Source organism: Myxocyprinus asiaticus, chromosome 1 (genome assembly GCF_019703515.2).
Source record: "Myxocyprinus asiaticus isolate MX2 ecotype Aquarium Trade chromosome 1, UBuf_Myxa_2, whole genome shotgun sequence".
NCBI lineage: Eukaryota > Metazoa > Chordata > Actinopteri > Cypriniformes > Catostomidae > Myxocyprinus > Myxocyprinus asiaticus.
Window position 1 is genome coordinate 28518471 of NC_059344.1, and position 22227 is coordinate 28540697.

The following is a 22227-nucleotide window of genomic DNA, read 5'->3' on the forward strand; positions in this document are numbered from 1 at the left end:
TCTATATGCTGTAGGTTAGATTTTTTAAAGACTGTTGCTGGACAAATGAATTATTTCTAGGGATTCTATGAATTATTACTATTATTTCTAGGGATTTTTTAAGAAAAGGTACTGCTGTGGAACACACGGAACACAAGTGCACACATTTTCAGAGAGCAACATCAAGTGCACGAGACACTCCCTTGAATCTAAACAGAACATTTTCCTTCTTGTAGGCCTAAAAATTTAGTTATTCACTAGTCTATAATCCACAAGTCCAAGTCAAGTCTCAAGTCAACTTTTTACAAGTCAAGTCTAAATATTTTTTTTTAAACAGTCTGTATGATTCAAATTAAAGACAAAAGGTGATAACATAACTTTGTCTATTTTGATACGACAGATGACCAAAAGGTAAAACGTTATATTCATAATTTTTTTTTTTTTACTGAAAACCACACATTAACATATATACTGTATGCATACTCTGTTCTCTAGGCATCCAAAGGTGCTGACTGAGGTAGTTGGGCTTGTTGAGTCTGTTCTATTCAAAACTAAAGTCACCATCCATTAACTGTAAAATCTCATCAGTGTTATCAACATTTATTCTCTCTGACAGCCAGGTAACTCTGGCTGTCAGCCTGCATTGCAGCCTGCATTGCAATCATACCAACCATAAAAACAGAAACACACCCTTAGTACATTTACATTTAATAATTTAGCAAACACTTTTATACAAAATAACTTTGAGTAAAATTACTTAAAATGAGTACTAACACTATTCATTCATCATTCAGGAGCTGAACTTTGGTCAGTGAGTCTGGGGCGATCATGTACTGTATAAAAAGCTGTGGATCATGATAATTACTAAAACTAAATGCACTTATTGCACAGTGATAACATTTTTGATATTTAAAGAGAGAAAGTTAGAAAGTTCATCCTCACCTGATAATGACACATTGGTTCTCACGATCAATCATCATGTTTCTGTACATGTTATCAGCTAGTGCATAGATATGGGGAGGGTTCTCATACTGAGCCTGAGAGAGAGGACAGAGGAAGAAAGAGACAAAACCCCCCAGAAGATTCATGTCATGTACTGGTGTTGAATTAATGAACAAGCTACTGTGCAGCAAAGGAGCCAAAACATAAGATATATTTTTTTTTACTATAACCTCCTCAAGGTAATCAATATTGACAGGAACCACAAGCTTGATGAGAAGCCAAGAAATTTGTCAGTACACTGGCCAAGTGTGGTTAAGAACATAGACTTGTACATGCTGTTCTCTGGAGGTACAGCCAGGTGGCTTCAATGGGAAAGGCAGGTCTGTGCAGTATTTTTCTGACTAAGAATGCAGCCGTTACAAATATTTACACCACGCCTACACCCTTTAAAAACTCTTTTAAACCACTAAAATCATTACCGGAGCAATTATAATTTACAGAAACCTCTAAGTATAGAACTATATAAAGAACTTTATGAGGACAATTTCAATACAGATTGGCGAGTTTAGACAAACAGATTTCACACAGTGTGCCTAATTAGTATGCTTGGTGAATACCTAACTGTGGCGAGGGCGTGGTTGAGCATCCGTCCAGGGAGAGGGGAAGCGGTAAGGATTCATCCCTGGGTGATAATTAAGTCTAACAGCTGTTTCTTGTTGCAGTAATTCGGGACGAGCGATAAGAGGAGCCCACGCCAGAGCTCCGGGAGAGAGAGTTACCACGCACACCCCGAGACTGTGCTGTTTCTGTTGGACATTGAGAGTGCGCTGAAAAGCGAGTTTGAGTTTATAAAAATAAATTACCTGTTTGAGTTGGAACATTGCCTGTCTCCTGCTTCCTCATATGAGGGTGAAAAAGAGCCTTGTCACACTAACAATCGAGGAAAACTAAACCTACATGCTTTGTCTCAAAATTCGCATAAGACAAGTACTTAATGAGATTTCCAGAGGCTAAATAATTTCAGTTTCTTGGACACCAAAGTAAATAGTCCATTCCTGAGTCAGTACTAAACTTAAATGCCGTTCATGAAATAGGCCCTAAAAACTTACTGCGCCTTGGTACATCTCAATTTCTCTATCCCCAAAGTAAGGCATTTGCTTGAAAGGGTTTACAGAGATGAGCACAGGACCAATGTATGTCTGCGAGTGTGAGTCAAGGTCAAAAGATCTCTGAAAGAGAAAGTGGCATTGACAATTTCTATAAAAACAGTTCACTCTAAGGCTCCCTCTCTTTGAAAATGATTAGAGGTTTAGCATTGACAATAGAGGAAAACATCATGGGCCATTTTGCACATTGTGGTTGTTGATACAAAGAGGGTTTTCATATGCTTGACTAGCTGATGAACAATGGCCCATTTATGAATAATGGAGTGGTGACATTAGTGAAAGGTCTATATGTGTTAGTAGAGAAAATGTTGGTTATTGGGTCAGAGCCTTATTAATATACTGCTGCTCTCTACTTTGAATTCATTCGGAAGGGAACAGGAGTGCAGTGTGAGTGATTGGAGGAATTTGGCTGACTGGCCGTTGTTGCTAACAGCAAATAAAGGAAGTATTGAGCTTGGCGTGCAGTGACTTCAGTTCCATATGCTGCTGACTGGAACACTTTGGTGCTGTTGCTATTCTAGACCACGATCACAGGACTGATTTTGGACTAAAGTCTAAAAGGTCAAGAGTCTGCTAAGACTCTATAATCCTAATAAGGGTAAAAATGAGGAACATATAGCTTGTGAGGTTTTCATCAAGATATGCTAGGGTTCTTTTGAACTTGGGTCATTTTTTTAGTGCCAGTAATATGTGCAGAATTCGACATGAACCCTGCCAAGCACATTGGGTTCATATTGAACAGAGTTAAATCAGCATTCCTTGGCTGTATGGCAAAGCACCAACTCCCGGTGATCTTTTCTTAAGACTGCAGCACAGGGACATAAGGCTTTGATCAAAAACAGCCGCTGCTACTGTGGGAAAATAGGACAGCTTGGATTCGGAAGTTGAACTGTAGACTTTAAGGACAACTTTCATTACTGTTAAATGTCAGAGTTTGGTGAGTTTAAACCTAATCAAGATCCAGTCTCTACTGAAGCGGATGATGTCCAAGAGCAGTTTTGTAGTGGGTCACAGGAAAACATCCATCTGGTGAGTGTGTGTGTGTTTGGGGAGGTACCTAGCACAGCAAGGCCTCCCTAACATAAACTGATTTTACAAGTGACTGATTATTACTAATCACAATATTGAAACAGTAGGTGATTTCATAGAATAATTAATTATTCCTTGGGAAAAAGAAACAAAACTACTGCCAGTTTCAATATTGGATTGAGATATAATCATGTGAGTTACTAATATCAGAGACTGGTGGATTTATTATTTATTAACAGCTGTGACAAGGATACAAAAATGAAGTCATCCATGTATCTCTTCTTTAGGTTTTCCACAATGGCGTCCTCACTGATCTTGCTGAGCAGCACCATGTCATCCACACCACTCTGCTTAACATTGTGGCTTTGCCAGTGGTACCGGTAGTGTCCCCGGCTTCCCTGTGAAAGCAAACATGGACAAGACACTCTTGTTAGACAGTAGACACACCCATTGCGTTTGTATAAGGAACTACACCAACCAGGCTAACTGTCAGAAACTGCGCAGCATATGTATTAGCAATTGAATTTTCAAAGACAATATTAGACACTTGATGAAAGTTCTCCATGACTACATTCCCCCTTGAAGGCAAGTTAAGTGTGTAATTTTTTCGATGTTAAAATGCTTTCTCCTATCCCATTTTAATATTCAGAGGCAACTATAAAGTATGTAATTAGCAGGTTGATTTCTCTGAAGATTGTAAACACTGCAACTCTGTGGTGCCTTCGAATTTCAAATCAATCAAATCACTTTTATTGTCACACAACAATATACACAAGTGCAATAGTGTGTGAAATTCTTGAATTTGTCTGTTTGTTTGAGTGTTCTGACATTTAAACTAAAAGCTTAAGTTTGGTGCAGGACTACTTGTAATAAGCCCTTTGTCTCAAGGAGGTCTTCAGTAAAATCAATTGGGAGGACTATCCGATATCCCCATCCATCTCAATGGCAGTTGCTCAGCTGGTGCATGACCTCCCAGAAGTACGCAATTCAAATTCTGCCATCTTTGCTTATGAGCACTGCATCCAGATACAGGTTATTTTGAGCCAATCACCAGAGCCGTAAGTGGAAATGAAATATTTGTGATTGTTGCTTGCAAAAAACTTGTTTTTGGGCCCAGATGGAGTAGCTACAGGGTTACCTGGGTTAACTGGACCATGTTAACCAGCTTAACCTGGTTAAGTCCAGAAGATATACCATGATTGGTAAAAGTCTTGCAATACCTACATTAGCTGCTACAAAGTCAAGGGTTAGGAGATAGGGTTAGGGGTAGGTGTAGGGTTTCTGTGGGATTCCAAATAAAACCAATAAACAGCGTATGGATGTTGCATGTGACTCTCATGAGATTTCCTGCAGATTGAAGTTTTCCTTATACACAAACGCCAAATCATGACCCCTTTGTTAGTTTAAACAATGCCCAACGGTTTGTGGGGCACAAGAGGCAGTAGGAGCGTTCCTAGGAGGAAGGAGTGCAAATACATTTAACATCCAGCTACATAATGCTGGAATTACATACTTTTTAAATCACTTTTAATCTGAACCAAATGATTTCTAGTCTCATTCAGTCATGAATGCTGATAAAGAAATTACATTGCTGACAACAGTTAATGTGAGCAAACTGTTCAATCAGCAAAATGACCACATCCAACTCCAATTCACCTCATGTGGCATATTTAACACAGCTCATTCTTCTTCGCCGCAGCAGATGCCGATTTTGTTTTTCTATACCAATGAAAAGTGCATGGTCAGGAGTCTCCCTAATGCTCCCTGAGAAATACAAAAACTTATTTTGATCTTTTTCTGATCTACCCTCAAACTCTTCTTTTCACCCTTTTCCCCTCTTCAACCCCCCGTCCCATTTCAGTCTCCTTTTACTTCCGCTCTGATAATGTTTTTGCAGAGGGTGTGTCTCAGGAGAGCTTAGGTCATTCATCATGGGGCGTGAGTCATCTGGCTACCGTTATGAGGTCACAATAAACCGTAAGGAACCATTCTCTCTCAGAAAAACACAAAGCCTCAAGAGCAGATGAGAGGACATCAAGGAGATGCATACAAAGAGTATGACTCAAGTATGGAAGTCAGATAGAGTGCCAGATAGACACAGACAGAGAGCACATGATCCAACTGCACTGCTGTTTTAAACATTTTCCTCTGTAATGTTCAATCATTAGTGCAGATGTGGAGGCCAGTTTTGTCTATTCTTTTCCTACAGCAATTTTCCTAAGCTAAGGAATGCCATGATAGTGTTAGGGATATGAGGTAAACTGGAAAGACATGTAATGTCCTCAATATTCTACATTCCACTGTCTGAAAAACTCACAATGAAGTGGTAAAGGAAAGCACAAGCAGACCAAGTATGGAAGAAGGTTTTTTTCTCCTTTAAAGGATTAATTAACTTGCCATCGTAAATGAGTGCATCACAAGGCCAAGGTCAACTACAGGAAAATAACAATGACAGCAATAAGGAACTTAACCTGAACATTATTAGTGGTGGATCAAATAAAGAGTCATTAAGAAGGGAGGAACTGTTCTGAACTAAAACAGTAACACTTTTTTTTTTAGACCTCTACGGACTGTTTTGTTTATTATTACATATATGGCACAGTGAAGAAAGTTAATTATCCTGCAGCTGTTTCTCTAATTCTATGAAGCAGCTCCTTCACACTGTTTAAGTTCACATCACTGAGCATGTTTACATGCACACCAATACAGTAATTACTGTAATAAAAAAAAAAATCAGCTTGTTTTAAAAAATATGACAACACAAGAAATACACATTTACATGTCATTTGAAATAATCATGTTATTCTCTGCTTTTGATATCAAACCATGAAGAGGTATGCACTCAACACATGCTCACACTGGACGAGCCGTTTTCATGACCACACGCGTTGACTGCTTATTAAGCATAATCGGTGTAAGAAAGTACATTTAAACACTCAGTGTCACACTATGCGGCTCAAAAATACATGGAAAGTAAGAGGCGTCTTTATTCATGTTCCTTAAAAATTGCAAGCTAAAGCGGGCTTCATAAAGAGTAGAGTGAAAACAGGATGCTATCCGAACACACAAGGACTTAGGGGGTCAACACCATTCATCTATTTATTTTTTTCTATTTATTTATTTAATTAATTATTTGCCATGAGGTCCACTTTTAACGTTAGAACACAACAACAACAAAAATCATCATCATATGGCCCCTTTAATGGTGCTTCACCAATCTACCTGTTTGTTTAATTCTTTCTAAAGAGTGGACTTGATAGTCTATAATTGATATTACATGCTGACTCCCTTAACTCTTGTTAGTACACAATCAAACACATTCCCAGACCGCAGAAAGTAGATCAAAAACATGATCAGAACTGACTAGGTAGAGCACAGTACATAGTCTTGACTTTAAGACCACAGTTTTACATTCAAGACTAAGTCTACAAACCAAGACTCAAAGTGAAGGACCACACAGAGTCAACCAACAATGAAAACATAGCAACGTCTCTCCTCTTAAAGAGCTATAGTTTGTCCCTTTAGGCTTATTTAAGGATGAAAATGTTCTGTTTTGTAAAGGAACACTGGAAACAAGGGAGGCTAAAATTCAGCTTTTGCTGTGGTTAACCCAGGAACAGCAGAAATAATTTAAACCATGACAAAAATGGTAGCCATCAGCACCATGCAAGGTCAAACTCCAAAAACTCCCTGAGAAGACTGGGAAATCAGCAGCATTTTAAATAACTTTAAATAAAAATGCCTCAATCTGAACTATCATTCAAACTCACTATTATAAACCGTGGGAAGATGGCACATTTCAGAGTCTCAAAAAAGCCAAAATACACCAACCAAATACATGTTAATATACTGTATTTGTATCTGACTAATGGAGATAAAAAAAGATAGATGAGGAACTTTTGTTTGTTTAATTTCATTGGTAACACTTTACAATAATGTTCCATTTGTTAACATTAGTTAACAACATTAGTTAACAAGAACTAACAATGAACAATACTTATTAAGCATTTATTAATCTTAGTTCATTTTAATTAAAACATATATTAATACATTTAAAATCAAGTTAACATTAGTTAATGCACTATGAACTAACATGAACTAACACTGGACAATTGTATTTTCATTAACATTAACTAAGTTTAATAAATGCTGTAATAAAAGATATTGTTAATTGTTTGTTTATGATATCTATTGCATTAACTAATGTTAATGAATGCAACCTTAGCATTTTTTTTAATTTTTCTTTTTTACATTTTAATGTTTAGCAAATCGTTTCCAGGGGCGTATTTAGGACATTGAGCTACTAAAGGTTGTCTACTTTAAGAATATTCTTAATCAACAATATTTGTGTTTGAGTACATTCAGACATTTTTTTATTTTATTTTGTATGCGTAACATATGAAACTTTAGAAAACCTTGTATGACAACTGATATTAATTATTAAATAGGGATTTGGAGGGTTTGCAACTGAAATTTTTGAAAACAGAATGGACATTTTAACCACAAATTATTTTGGTAATTTTTCCAGCATGTCTTTAGACTGATGAAAATGACGGATAAAAATTACGGAAAAAGGTATTGTCGCTATGGTTTACTGTCAATAAAATGACTTTTTTCTCTGTTCATGTCACTGAGTAGCAACTACTTTTAATAAAGCGTGGGAGAGATGACGCTGCTGCGATAGTGAGTTAAGAGAGAAAAATAATAATGAATCAAGAAAAATATTCGAGCAGTCTACACCTATGACCTAAGACATTACGCATATGATATCTGGAAATCACAAAGTTTTACTTTAGTTGAATGGAAAAAGTTTAAAAGTCTGAGGAGTTTTCAGAGCATAATTAACCATCCAAAATAATTTATTTCAGAGTAGCTTATTTAAGCTGTAAAGAGTTGCTTTGATGCAATGAATAGAAGTTATAATAATTAAAATTCATTATCAATTTATAAATATGATATTTGTAATTAACATTATTTTACCTTAAAAAATAAAGTGGATGGAGTTCAGAGTTTTAGGATTTTAGAAACAAGCCTTTGGCTGTTGGTGGAATAGTGGCAATGATTGGGTGGGCCTGAATGCCAATGGGTGGCACTGGCCCACCCAGACCTACACGTGGCTATGCCAGTGGTCTGGCTGGTGTCGCATGCACACAGATGAAGATCTGCCCTTCATCATACCTGCTTATTACATGTGTGGCACCACAGGTTTTAGGAAACTGCCTTTGTCCAAAAAAAATATCATGGTGAAAAAAAGAAAAGAAAAATGCTTCATTCGTAAAGAGAAAAAGAGGGAAAATCCATAGTTCTCTTTGCTAAATTCTCACCTGAAATTAAACATCATTTGCTTTTATCCTACTGCAGTTGAAAAATGTCAGTAGCACCAGTCTTAGATCCATAAAGGCAGTTCCCTCATGCAAATACTTTGCCTTATATGGAGAGTGTGGAACTGAGTTGCGTTCCAGCACGGGATCAGGCACAGGAAATGGCTGGGTTTGAATCAATATGGCGGCAATTTTTTGACCCCCTTCAACTATCCTCTCCTTCAGTTTGTAGGATCAGGTTAGCCAGGTTGGTTCTGATGTGACAGAGAAAGTTGAAATTTCCCCAGATCCCCAAACAATGTATACTACTCAACTCGAAATGTTCTCAATGAATGAATAAAATAAGAGGCCAGTTAAAGCAACAAGAGGAGTGTTCTGTCGGTTTTAATAAATTTAGCATATGGTCCAGAGTGCTGTGGCAGAGAATCCAGCACAGGCCCGGGGATGTGTTAAAAGCCTTCTAAAGCGAGGAATACATAATGAAGTGCTAGAGCTATTTCAAGAATCTATTTGAACATATTTTAGATACAGATTTCTGATTAAGTTACTGGTTTAGAGGGAAAATGAACATTTCTATTAACTTTAAAGTTTGAAGTACACTTTATAGAACCATCAGTAATAGCAGGTGAAGATCAAGAACAGCAAACAAACAAACAAACAAAAATAATATATCATATCAAATCAAAATTATGTGGCCATAAATAATTACTTCCATTGCCAATTATGGTTCATAACATTTAAAGTGAGAGAGGTTAACCATATCAAAGCCAAATCTGTGTTAGTTCTTCCCTTGTGGGCTTCTTACTAACTTCTATAAGCAAACAAGGGAACCTCACAGCCCGAAATGTGACCACCATCAACAGGTCTAGATGCTCCCACAGCAGTAACCCCTGAGGGTCAGTCTGCATGTTAACATATGTCCTTTCTGACCCCTGGATCATTACCAGGTCAGGAAAACCCCTTCAATCAGCTCCTCAATTCACAACCCTTGAGACCTTGATGTATTAAACTTGAATGGCATGGTAATGAGAGCCAAACTGAATTTCAAGAATGAGCGTGACTTGACTTTAATTAAAAATTCAGTTGTGCTCAGTATTTTAGAACTTTAAAAAAGGTGAATGAATTCATGGCCCAAAGTGACCAAAAACATTGTCTCATTGAGCAACTGTCTTGATCTTTCAGAAAGTAGCCCCAAAAGGTGATTTTCATTAATGCCAGAAGAAAACTAAAATTATTCCAGAGCTTCACTCCAGAGCAACAAAATGTAAAGGTGTCTAATGTTATTTTCATTAGACACACTTCACACAGCAGACAGTTCTGAAGCCCTTACAATCTTAAGTGGCCCTGGAAAATGCCTGACAGAAATAATCAAGGTCTGGACTATGTTTATGCTGGTAGGCCTGCACACTGAGTGGCAGTAAACCAGACACAACAGGGCCTTTCCCACTGGCGGTCCTAAAGCCTGCTTTAGGTACTTTTCCCTGGGACTAGTGCTTTTCGTCGCTTTTGCACCTAAGGAACTATAGTTCCTCAAAGCCGTTTTAAGGGGCATTTTTAGCTCCTACTCTGGGGTAGATACTTTTGAGGCATATAGGGACTGTGGGAGATGCTGCAGACTGTGATTGTACAAAACCCTGCATTGAGAAAGGGGAGGAGCTCCACAGACGCCATAGTAAACAAACTAGCTGCTAGCCTGCTACTGAGAGGATTGTGTTAATTTTACAATTCACATAACAGAAATACCATATAATAAACAAAGTATACAAAGAGAATCGCCCATTTCACATGTGTGTACGTGTGTGTGTGTGTGTCTTCACCGGGAGACCCGCTTTGAGTGTTCAATGCATCTGTACTGTGTGACTATACAGAAAATAAAGTGAATTCTGGTTAACTACATCGACTTTTTCATGGATGACGGATATAAATAATCAGATGTTTATCGATTAATTAATTTAATTTATCGGTAATTTAACTTTATTATACACTAAACCATCATTAAATCTAGTTTATATGAGGGAAGAATTGCCTGTTACTGCGTGGTTAACTTGCATCAAGATGTCTTTAAGTCAATGAGTGAGTACTTCGGTATGAAGCCTTTATTGTAAAAGATTGTGTTGATAAATAGGTTTATAGTGCATTTTCAACATGTCGTCCACTGAGTTCAGTGTGTGCAGCGTGGTTAAAGAGCACTTTTTGATGCCTTGTCTCATCTCTCACTCCGGCTGCAGCACGGAGCACCGCATGCACGGCTGACACGCCCAGTTTAAACTGTAAAAACTGGAAAATGCTGCCTTCGGAGGCTGTATAAGGATGGATGAAGGTAGGATGAAACAAGGTGCTTTTTAAACTGTTCAGAGAGTTCCATTCATCCAAAAACACTATTGTTGAAACCATTGACTGACAAGGCAGCTGCCTACATTTTCCATCCAAACGTTTGCAACCAAAGTTCGTATAAAACAGCCCTAAACAAACAAAAGTGTAGCTCGGATCCTGGCGTCCTCCGTCGGTGTTGTTGATTTTGTTGTTGTTGCTATTGAAACACACATGCAAATAACGTCAGAATAAAAATGGTCGATACTAGATGATGTCACTACGATGGCACTTTATGAATGTGAATGCAACAGGGGAAAAATCTCCTTGGGTGTTCTGTTCCTCGTAAGAGTTCTCATCTACAAAGTTACTAAGGGAAAAGTACCAGGACTGTAGGGAAAGGGCCTAATAGTAACTTCAACACTGCTTTGTACTAAAGAGGAGCAGGCCAAGCCAAGCCAGGATTGAAAACCTCAGAGCATGAATTGTTTCTAATCAGGATGCCCAAGATCAATTATGAAACACTACAGTAAATCACACTGAAGTGTGGTTTTGAATCAAGCCCAGAGATTAGAGTAAACATAGTTGTGCAATATTTCCTAAATAGGTGATTACTAAATATGTTAAAATAAATAGGTACTTGTAGATCCTTGTTGATTTGGAAAAGGGATTTCTTTCAAGCATTACATAATAATCCATGTGTAATAAACCCCTCGTGATTTCGCATGAAGTAAAACACCTCTAGGGGCGTTGGTCAGGTTACAAAGGAGGGAGAGAACACCCAGTGGAGCAGTGAGAGACTTCTGGGTAAGAAAGGGCAATGGAGGCAGAGATGATTATAGTGACTCCAGAGACAGCAGACACAGAGGGTTTGTGTAAGCCGAGATAGGAGTGGCTCTGAAACGTCTGGCTACTGCAGGCAAACTCTGTGCCAAAGTTTCCAAGTTCAGCCCAGCCATATTATTTCTGCTCCCTTTTGAAGGCGGTGGAAAAGAATGTAGCAAATTCTGCCTAATGGGGAAGTCTTGAGTGTCATAATTTTCCCTGAAGTACACATAGGGATGGATTATGTTTAGACTGGGATTCTAAAAATGGTGCTGAAATTCTATTAGTACAGCTGTTGATAAGACAAGTTGGCAGTGCATCATCATACAGAAGGAAGTTGTTAACTCAGGATCAACGGGGTCATCTTTTCTCTTGTCAGTTCCCTATATACCCTATATTTGTTTGCCACACAGTGAGAGTATTTATTCTGAAGTTCATTGTTCACAGTCATCTTTGCCAGGAGACATTTGCAGGAAGACATTTAATCCTGATTGAAAAAAAAAAAAATAAATAAATAAAATAAAATTAAATCTGAATTCAGTTTTTTTCCAGAATAAACTCTTTTCATTGCACCTCATGTCCTGAATCAATCCAGCAAAGAACATCTGGAGTACTTTCGATATACCTTCCAGAATTTGTTTAAAAAAATAAGTTACAAGCATAACTGTACTTAAAACTGTAAAAAAAAAAAAAAAATGTTAAGGTGGACAATTGCTGAAATCCGAATAAAAATAATACTCTGAGGAATAATACTCTAAATTGCACCCTCAGCCTCTGCGGTCCTCTTATGAGTCCTCACTAATGCGGGCTTCCCAAGGTGCACTGAGAGCACATCATGACTGCGTAAGGGGAGTTTGAGTTTACTTTGACCAATAAAATGACAAATGGGACAAACTACGATATCGTGCAAGAAAGACCATAAGACAACAAATCTATATCAATTGCACTATTTGGGACAGGGTCTATCTCCTATTTTTTATATCTACTAGCTGGCTAGGCTGCACAGTGGTCAAACCATTTAAGTAGGCACAGTTTGTGTTTTTGCCATTCATGTTTTGAATATTCATTGAGGAAGGGTTTCTTGGATGTGAGAGTTTGTAAGCCTGGGTGCTCTTGGACTGTAGACAGTAGCCCTGTAAACACAGAATATAAATGCTTCTTTACAGGTTTAGGTTTGTTTTCTAGAATAAATGACCATACTTTAATCAAATTTAATATTTAATATTTTTAAACATGCATGAATATAGGGGTCTTCCCAGAAGTCTTGTAAGTGAAAAATACACACCAATGAATAAATAAAGCATGCTCATAGGGCAGATTTATGGTTATATGGTTTGCTTTATACTTTCTGGGAGGTGCAATTTCTCCATGAACACACATACACACTTTCTACAGCATTGATCAGGAGGGCTTTTACAGTGTTTGATTTCCCACATATATCTGACATTTCTTCTGTGCTAGCATGTATACTACTCCAGCCAGTTGGAGAACGTGGCAGTGTGATACTGAAGATATTGTTGACTTTTGTATGACAAATTGCTTGTTATGTTGTAAGTCATTTTGGATAAAAGCATGTGCTAAATTACTAAATGTAATGAAGAGGCAAGCAGATTATAACCATTTCATGCATCTTCTTGCTGCCTGCTACTTGTTTGTGTATATAAACAAATGTTACCTCATAATTTTGTTGGGTCTTAGCTGATCATGAAATTAAATTGATCTAAAGTCAACTCCACACCTGTATCGGGCTTTACACAAAGCATCTTGAAAAAGAATCACTATTTGCTTTAAGAGCCAATGTCTAGGCTACATTTACTCTCTCCTCTCCACCAACAGCTGGTGTGTGGTGAGGGTACTGGTGCATTATGGCTGCCATCGCATCATCCTGGTGGATGCTGCATACTGGTGGTGGTGGTTGAGGAGATTCACCTGGTCACTATGTAAAAAGCTCTTTGAGAGTAGTGTCAGAAAAGCACTATATATGTAACGTTCATTCATTCATTCATTCATACATGGTGCCTAGTGTACTACAAGTGTTCCAATGCATAAATAACTGTTGCCTCCAAAAATTGTCAAGTCTAAACAAATTTTCCACAGATTCACAGAGATCTGAAACAACACAGGGGCACATTACCAGCCCAAATGAGAAGCCTATAATGAGACCATTAATCAAAGTCAGGCATGTGTGGGAACTTGATTAAACACAACAGCAAAGCCCAAGTTCCCTCAAGCTATTTCGCTGTTGTCTATTTTGGGTTGACACCTCCAGCACACCTACATAACAATGAGGAGAATGCCTTTGAATGTGCTACAGTACACATTAGAAAAGCAATTGACAGGCCAGTTGGACAGGTCTATGACATTGGCTTTTGTTGGAGTTGTCCTTTCAAGCTGATCTTAGACTTGCTCCAAGCAAACCCCATCTGAAAATCTAGTGGAAGACCTAGAGAATGAGCTTGCTGACCTTCATCTTGAGGATGATGCTGAGAAAGACTGGGAGCGATTCCACAACACTGTCCATACAGCTGCATCGAAGCTATTGGGGCCCTCCACACGCAGGCGGTAAGACTGGTTTGACGAAAATGATGCAGAAATCCAGGCCATATTTCTGAGAAGCACCGCCTGCATCATGCTCATCAGAATGATCCATCCTCAGTGGCAAAGAAGGCTACCATCATCAACGCTTGCAGAACAGTACAGAACCGACTGCGCAAAATGAAGGACTCGTGGCTGAGCGCCAAAGCAGATGAAATACAGGAATATGCAGACAGGACTGACTAAGCAGTTCTATGAAGCCCTCAAAATACTCTATGGTCTACAGTCTGGAAGCTCTCTCCTGCTGAACTCAGACGGCACTATCCTCCTTACAGAGAAGATGCAGATTCTCCAGAGATGGTCTGAACATTTTGAAACAGCTCTCAACTGCCCCTCAGTTATCAATGATGAGCCCATCAACAAGATGCCTCAGGTTGCAGTCAATGACCCCATGGATGCTCCACCAGAAGAGGATGAAGTGAAGAAAGCCATCAACCAGCTGTCAACTGGTAAAGCCCCAGGGTCAGATGCCATACCAGCGGAGGTGTACAAAGTTGGTGGGCCCGTGCTGCTGAAACTCACTGAGCTGTTTCAGTCCTTCTGGAAAAAAAGGATCCATTCCACAGGAATTTAGAGACACGTCCATCATACACCTCTATCAGAGGTAGGGCAATCACCAGGTATGCGACAATCACCGTGGAATCTCACTGCTCTCGACAGTGGGGGAAGCTCTTGCACGGTAAGCAGGGCTTACTGCCAGAATCACAGTGCGGCTCCGCAAGGGACGTGGGACCATTGACATGAACTTCGCTGCACACCAGCTACAGGAGAAGTGTCAAAAGCAGAATCGTGAACTCTACACAACTTTTGTGGACCTCATAAAAGCGTCCGACTCAATCAGTAGCCAGGACCTGTGGAGGATCATGTCAAAATGTGGCTGTCCAGACAGATTCATACTAATAGTACGTCAGTTTCATGACGGAATGATGGCTCGTATCCTGGATGAGGGTGAAACATCTGAGGCCTTCCCAGTCACCAACGCCATCAATGATCAGCATGATATTCTTTGCCTTTCACCACTGCTCTGAAGGAGTAGGCCTGAAGTACTGAACTGACGGGAAACTATTCAATCTGAGGCGACTGTGTGCCATCACCAATGTGAAGGAATCTGTGCTGTGAGACCTTCTCCTTGCCGATGATTGTGCTCCGAATGCTAGTACAGAGCCAGAAATGCAAGCCAGTATGGACAAGAATTAATCTGCATGCAACAACTTCGGTCTCACCATTAACATCAAGAAGACTGAGGTCATGCACCAGTCAGCTCCCCAAGCTCTGTACTCAGAACCGTCCATCACTGTAATTGGACAGAGACTTTAGGCAGTGGACCACTTCACGTACCTGGGCAGTACCCTTTCCGGAGCAGTGTCAATCGATGCTGCAGTAAACAGCAGAATTGCTAAAGCCATCTCTGCCTTTGGTCGATTGTGCTCCAACGTCTGGTAACGTCGAGGGATCAGCCTACCATTGAAGCTGAAGGTCTTCCAAACAGTGGTGCTTCCAACCCTGCTGTACGCTTGCGAGATGTGGACTGTCTACCGGAGTCATGAATGACGGCTAAATCACTTCCACATGTTTTTTCTGTGAAAGCTTCTAAAAATCAGATGGCAGGACAAAGTATCTGATACTGAAGTCCTTACCAGAGCCAGTCTGCCGGCAGTTTACACACTGCTGATGAGAGTCCAGACCAGATGGGCTGGACATATTGTGAGAATGTCAGATGAGTGCATTCCTAAACAACTGTTCTACGGAGAACTCACCCAGGGAAAGTTCTCCCATGAAGGACAGAAGAAGCGGTTCAAGGACATGCTGAAGGCCTCTCTGAAGTCCTTTGAGATCAACACAGCCACATGGGAAACCCTCACACTGAACCATCCAGCATGGCACAGCTTCATTCACACAGTAATATCTCTGAGGCGAGGCGAACTGCTGAGGCTGAAAGAAAGCTTGAGCTGTGCAAGTCTAGAGCTGCCCGCACATCATCAACAGTGCCTTCACATGTCTGCCCAACATGTGAGAGGACGTTTCTCACCCGAATCTGACTAATCAGTCATCTTTGGATGCACTGAGCCCGGTAATCCAATGAATGAAATGTCGAGGTCTTCATCAACAACGATGGACGAACATCAGACTAGTGCAGTTCTATTTTATGTAATATCTATGGTGTGGAAGTTTGTAGCTGACAAATTACCCTGGGGCATTTTGGGATCAGAAGAATAAACAGAACCAGTACAGGAATGTTGCGAGTCAGGGGCTCTCAATCACAGCCAACGGGAAATGAGAGCTGGCAAGTGAGGAGAAGAAAGCCCCCAGTTCCCAGCCGAGTTAATGGTTCTGATCAGAAACCGTAAACAGAGAATTTGCCAAGCTGCTGCCAAGCAAACAGCTTGAACACTTTGAAAAATGTATTTACATAATTACACATTTAAATAACCATAGCATTCATGAATATAATAATCCAATACTGCTTCAGGACTGTACAGATCATATATTCTCACATTTTATTCCACGTTTAAGGAAAAATAAAATACTCATCACAAATTTTTAAGTATATTAACTGGTGAATGTGTTGATATATTTGTTGACACAAAACACATCAACACCATGCATCTTTAGTAATTATTGTAATTAATGTTTTGGAAGTCAACAACTAATTATTTTTTTATTTTACCATGCCATATGATAATAAAAACTGAATGAGACAATTCCTTACACAAATTGTTTAAAAATATGTATGTATATAGGTTTAAAAGTTTAATAAACAGAACTAAAACATTGAGATATAAGAATTTAATCAAAATATTGATAATAACCACATGTTAATAGAAATATTTTCTATTCTTTATTAATTCTTCTGATCTATGTATCACCTCCTTTTCATCCAAGTTGCTGGTTGTATTTATAACCTCATACTATTTGTACCATACTGAGAAAAGGCTGAAGTGAATTATTCTAGGAAAATGCTTTAAAATGTAAAAAAATAATCAAGGTTGGTGTCAAAATCTTTGCAATGTTTTAAAAATATACCGATGACAATGAAAAAGTTCACCTCATTCTAACAATGACGTTCCAACATCTTTCTTCCTTCAAGAAAAGACCATATCAGCACAAAAGTATTCAAATAAATAGCTTTTTAAAACTTGCAACGTAGTCACATTGTGTGAGTCATTGGTCTGACAAACTATTTCTAACCACAGATAAACCCTGTTATTTTTCTTAAACTGAATTTATTGTGTGCCTAAATAGTATATATTTGCACATTAAAAACTCAAAATAAGGATTTATTTTCATATAATTCCATTCAAGTGCGAAAAAATGTCATACAGACTATAAGCAGTCTGTTGTTCATTTAAAAATTCTGTACAGAAATGTGGATTGAAAAACCAGTATGCTTCAATATAATATAAGCATATATTTTAAATTATTTTGTCCATGAAAGATGCGCAGGACACATGAAAAAGCATGACATGGCAACAACGCAGTGAACGCAATGCACATTTGCTGACCTACTTGGTGATAAGCTAACAAATCGTAATTCTTGCTTCAACATGGCAACTGGCCAGTGTGCTGTCGTGAAGGTCACATGAACTGAGCTAAAGGGCTTTTGATGTGAATAGTCACCCAAACACATGCCACTAGCTTTATGTAGCACTTCCAGGGGTATATCAAAAGCACAAATATTTACATTCCTCTGAGCATGTGGATCATGGACCTCTATGTGTTCAACCGTCAGATCCCATACAGCCGCTTATCAGACTTTGCACAGATCTCTCAACTCACTTTGAGAAAAAAAAAAAAAGGCTCAAAGGCTTAGCAAGGCACTGCTAAAAAAAGAACAGAAAACATATTTTTGTTCATTGTTATCAATTATAAAAACAGTATGAAATGATCTTCAGTTGTTCTGGTCATAATTGCCTGACATCAATGAAATCATGTATATTTATCCTAGCAAAGTTTTCTCCGAAACATATTTCTTTCCATTGCTAAAATTGATTTGTATTGATGTAACTGCTAACCATTAAAAAATAAACATATATATACTGTGTGTGTGTGTGTGTGTGTATATATATATATATATATATATATATATATATATATATATATATATATATATATATATATATATATTCTCATTTGAAAAACACATTTATCTGGCAATTTATAGGTTGTCCAACCCGATCTCATGATAATTCGTCACAATAATACGAGGAGGCAAATTTGTACCAATTCGCAAGGGCGCCCACAGAACTTCATCTCATAGTACGCACAACAAACAGAATAAGTAGTTGTTGGCACACCACCAACAACAACACTAAATCAAGACTGAGATTCATCACAGAAATAACTGTCCAACACCATACATATACACCGGCAGTGTCAACAACTCGAGTGCTGTTTGAAGTATTTTACCTTGTGCTTCACAATCATCTATTTTGGTCATTCCACCCCTAATTGTCAAAACATAGCCTCCCTTTATGAAAATAAATTATAGTCCTACCTATTTGAAGCTCATTCTGTGACTGCCTGTGATGTCAAACTCTTTCAGAACAGCCTCTGCATCTACCGGAATATCGTGATGGATGTTCATCAGGGCAAGTCCACTCAGTCTTTTGTTAGTCATTGCACTCCTGAGATAAGTCTTCAGGCGATGTAGACAGCTGAACGAGCACTCTGCACTTGCAGTGGATACAGGCATGGTTACGTTGACCAAACTCAATATCACATATAATGTTGACCACCAATTTGCTGCAGGAAAACTTACGAGACATTATGTGATCACGCAATAAGTTTTAGATCGTTAAGTGGCGTACCATGAATCGCTATCTACCTTTACAGGGGTACTTTTTATTCTATATATATTAATCAGTGTGATTGTAATACTTTATTTTATGTGAAATTTTAAATAAAGAGGGGGAAAAAAAAACTTTACAGACCCACTGAATGTACGCACAGTGCATACGAGTGTACGGCTGCGGGTGCCACTGCCAATTCGTATGAATTTATTCGTATGAAATCGTACGACTTATACACCCACCAATGAGAGACGCTTCCCTCGTGTCCTTGTAGTTCCCTATGTGGTTTTTGTTCCGTGTTAATCCAAAACTGTGTTTTCATAACTTTAACCCCTGACCGAAAACCCATCCGTAAACCTAACCATGGAGAGTAACACCTTACCCTACCCACAGCGTAAACATAAGCATGATATTAATAATGAAAGCCTTGATGTGTAATACGGAAGAAAGCACCACTTCCTGGTTCCGAACACGTGCTCGTAAACTGTATGCGATTGCTTGATGTATGAGTCCTACATTTTCATAAGAATGAAGACGTACAAATTTGCCAACTCGTAGTACAGTATTGTGACGAATTCTCACGAGACTATGTTGCAACATCCCTGATTTGAAAGAACTTTGTAATCACACTTCCCATAGGAAATGACACAGGATGAAAAGTGCTGACCTCAAGCACTGTAAATAACAGTGAGATGACCCAACGTGATTATGGGTCAGATTAAGGAGTTTTGGGAACTCCATAGTTACAAGCAAGGGAAAAAAATCATCAGAGTGATTAGCAACAGTTTAATTAAGGAAAAACCTTAATCAAAGAGGAAGCCATGGCAAATCATAACATTAAAGGGATAGTTCACCCAAAAATGAAAATTCTATCATTATTTACTCCCCCTTATGATATCCCAGGTGTACATGACTTTCCTTCTTCACCAGAATACATTTGAAGAAAAATAGAAAAATAGAAAAATATCTCAGCTCAGTAGGTCCTTAAAATGCAAGTGAATGGAGATTTCTCTTTTGAAGCTACAAAAATCACAGACAGTTAGCATTAACGTCATTGATATGACTCCAGCGGTTAAATTAATGACTTCTAAAGCAATGCGATCACTTTTGGTGCAAAAAAAGATCACTTTTTAACTATAATCCAACGCTTTACGAGAGGGTGGAGTCCAAGCGGCCTCTCGTGTGATGTTTTCACGTTGCCATGATACAGACGTAATCTCACGTTCTCCACTTGGTTAAGACATCCAGGATAAGCACACAAATGCACCATTGAGAGTAAAGAAACAGATAAATACAGATCTAAACCAAAACCAACCAAGCTACTGTAGAGCATTCCTCCTTCTCACTTGTAAACAGCGCTGCTCTTCCGGCTGGGACTCACGTGCCTCAGTTCTCCCGTGTTTCAAATGCCAATGTGATTACGTCACACACGTGTACCACTGCAGAACAGAAGCAAGATTTAGAGTTAAAATAAGTAATTAAATATGTATCTTTTTCACACCAAAAGCGATCGTGTCCCTTTAGAAGACATTAATTTAACAGCTGGTGTCGTATGGATGATGTTTATGCTGACTGTCTGTAATTTTTGGAGCTTCAAAAGTCTGATCACCATCCACTTGCATTTTAAGGACCTACTGAGCTGCAATATTTTTCTACTTATCTTCAAACGTGTTTATTCTGTTTATAGCCACATGTTTTGCCATTACACAACTTGAGCTAAAATCTTCAGAACTCATTATACTGTATGTGAAATACTTTTCCCACTAAACCAATGCGTGTCAATGACAACACTACTACTGTATACTGCTAGCAATTAGGCCAACACTGAAGCTGAGAAAACTGGCTTCAAAGTTTTTTGATTGTCCAGCCAAACGTGGATTATCTTATTTTCACACACACCATTTTCTCTAAATCTGTGCACAGCTGAGCCCAATCTGTCTGTCAAAGGGGAGGTAAAAGTCTAAAAGACTTGATTATGGTTAACTCAAATTTACCGAAATGTATTACTGTGTTTTGCATTTGCAAGGCAGTATATATCTCTACAGCAGCAATGCACTGTTGTCAAAGTGCAATATTTTTAGGTCCAAGTGGAGCTGTATTAGCAATAACAGTTTGTTTTTGTGTCAGGAAATTTGGATATTGCCACCTGAATTTCAGAACATATTTTCCCATCAATGACCCACCGGCATATGCAAATATGAATGGGATATGGATTAGTTGTATTAGTGAACAAACCTGTAAAGGCTGAGCGAGGGGAACGTAAGAAGGACAGCTTTATGAAGTCACGGTCAGTTTTGGAGAGACGCAGGCAAGCTGTTCAACTAAAACTGACCTGCTTGAGGAAACTCTGTAGTGATATTTTGGCTCAGAAATAAATCCACAAGGATGGCATGAAGATTGCGAACATGAAATGTGTAAATATCCAGAAAATAAAAAAATGTGTAGGAGCAGAGCGAGGAGCTCTCTCTCTTAAACTTTGCACTTACAGTATGTTGACATCAATATGGCAACATAAAACAATAACCATAAATATGTTTTGATATAAATTCCTTTTTTAAAACAGAGAGCTGTTTTTTCACTTACATTTACCTTGAAGGCTTGTGGGAATATTTGACCACAAGTCATTCTTTTAGCCCTGAGTTTGATGAGTAAACAGCCTAGTCAGCCCATGGTCAGCTCCACAGACACTATACAGCAAAAACAGCCAAACCAGCTCACTGTTCCCCTGTCTTTTGTCCCTCTGTTTGTATTCATCACTCTGTTTCTCAATGTTGCACAAATCTAATTCTGCAATATCCAAACATACTTAGTATTTGTTTCAGGCTTTTACTGCAGTTCAAACAAATTAGAAGCAAACATCAGCCTCTTGGATGTGTACATAGTGGGCATCATTATCAAACTCAAACTCAAAAAGCTCAGTCATTTCTGCATATGCCCTGCTTGCTTAACATGCACACAAGCAGAAAAATAAACCTGTTTGTCCATTCTCGGAACTGAACAATTTCTGATACCATCTATTCACTGGTCCCCTTGACCTGCTTTTAGAAGCAGGTAGCTCCAATGAAACAACAGCATAGGTAATGAGAGAAATAGGAGAGGAAAGGTGAGAGTAGCTGAATGTGAGCTGGTAGGAGCTAATTTCACAGCTGAAAGCCCATCTCTGTGCTTCAGCCTCCTCAAGACCAACTCCATGAGGAAACTCGGCCCGAACAAGGTCCACACTATGCAGACCACTCCACCTGCACTTGTTCATTTTAACTTCACTTGTCA

General features: G+C 38.8%; 1 protein-coding gene across 1 annotated transcript in view; it reads right to left on the reverse strand.

The window, feature by feature from the left end:
* LOC127444564 (unconventional myosin-Ie-like) overlaps window positions 1-22227 on the reverse strand; it is a 75661-nt gene that overhangs the window by 47639 nt on the left and 5795 nt on the right. Inside the window, 3 exon segments of the mRNA XM_051704009.1 lie at window positions 922-1016; window positions 2031-2120; window positions 3371-3514. Of these exon segments, the coding sequence (XP_051559969.1) occupies window positions 922-1016; window positions 2031-2120; window positions 3371-3514 (329 nt within the window).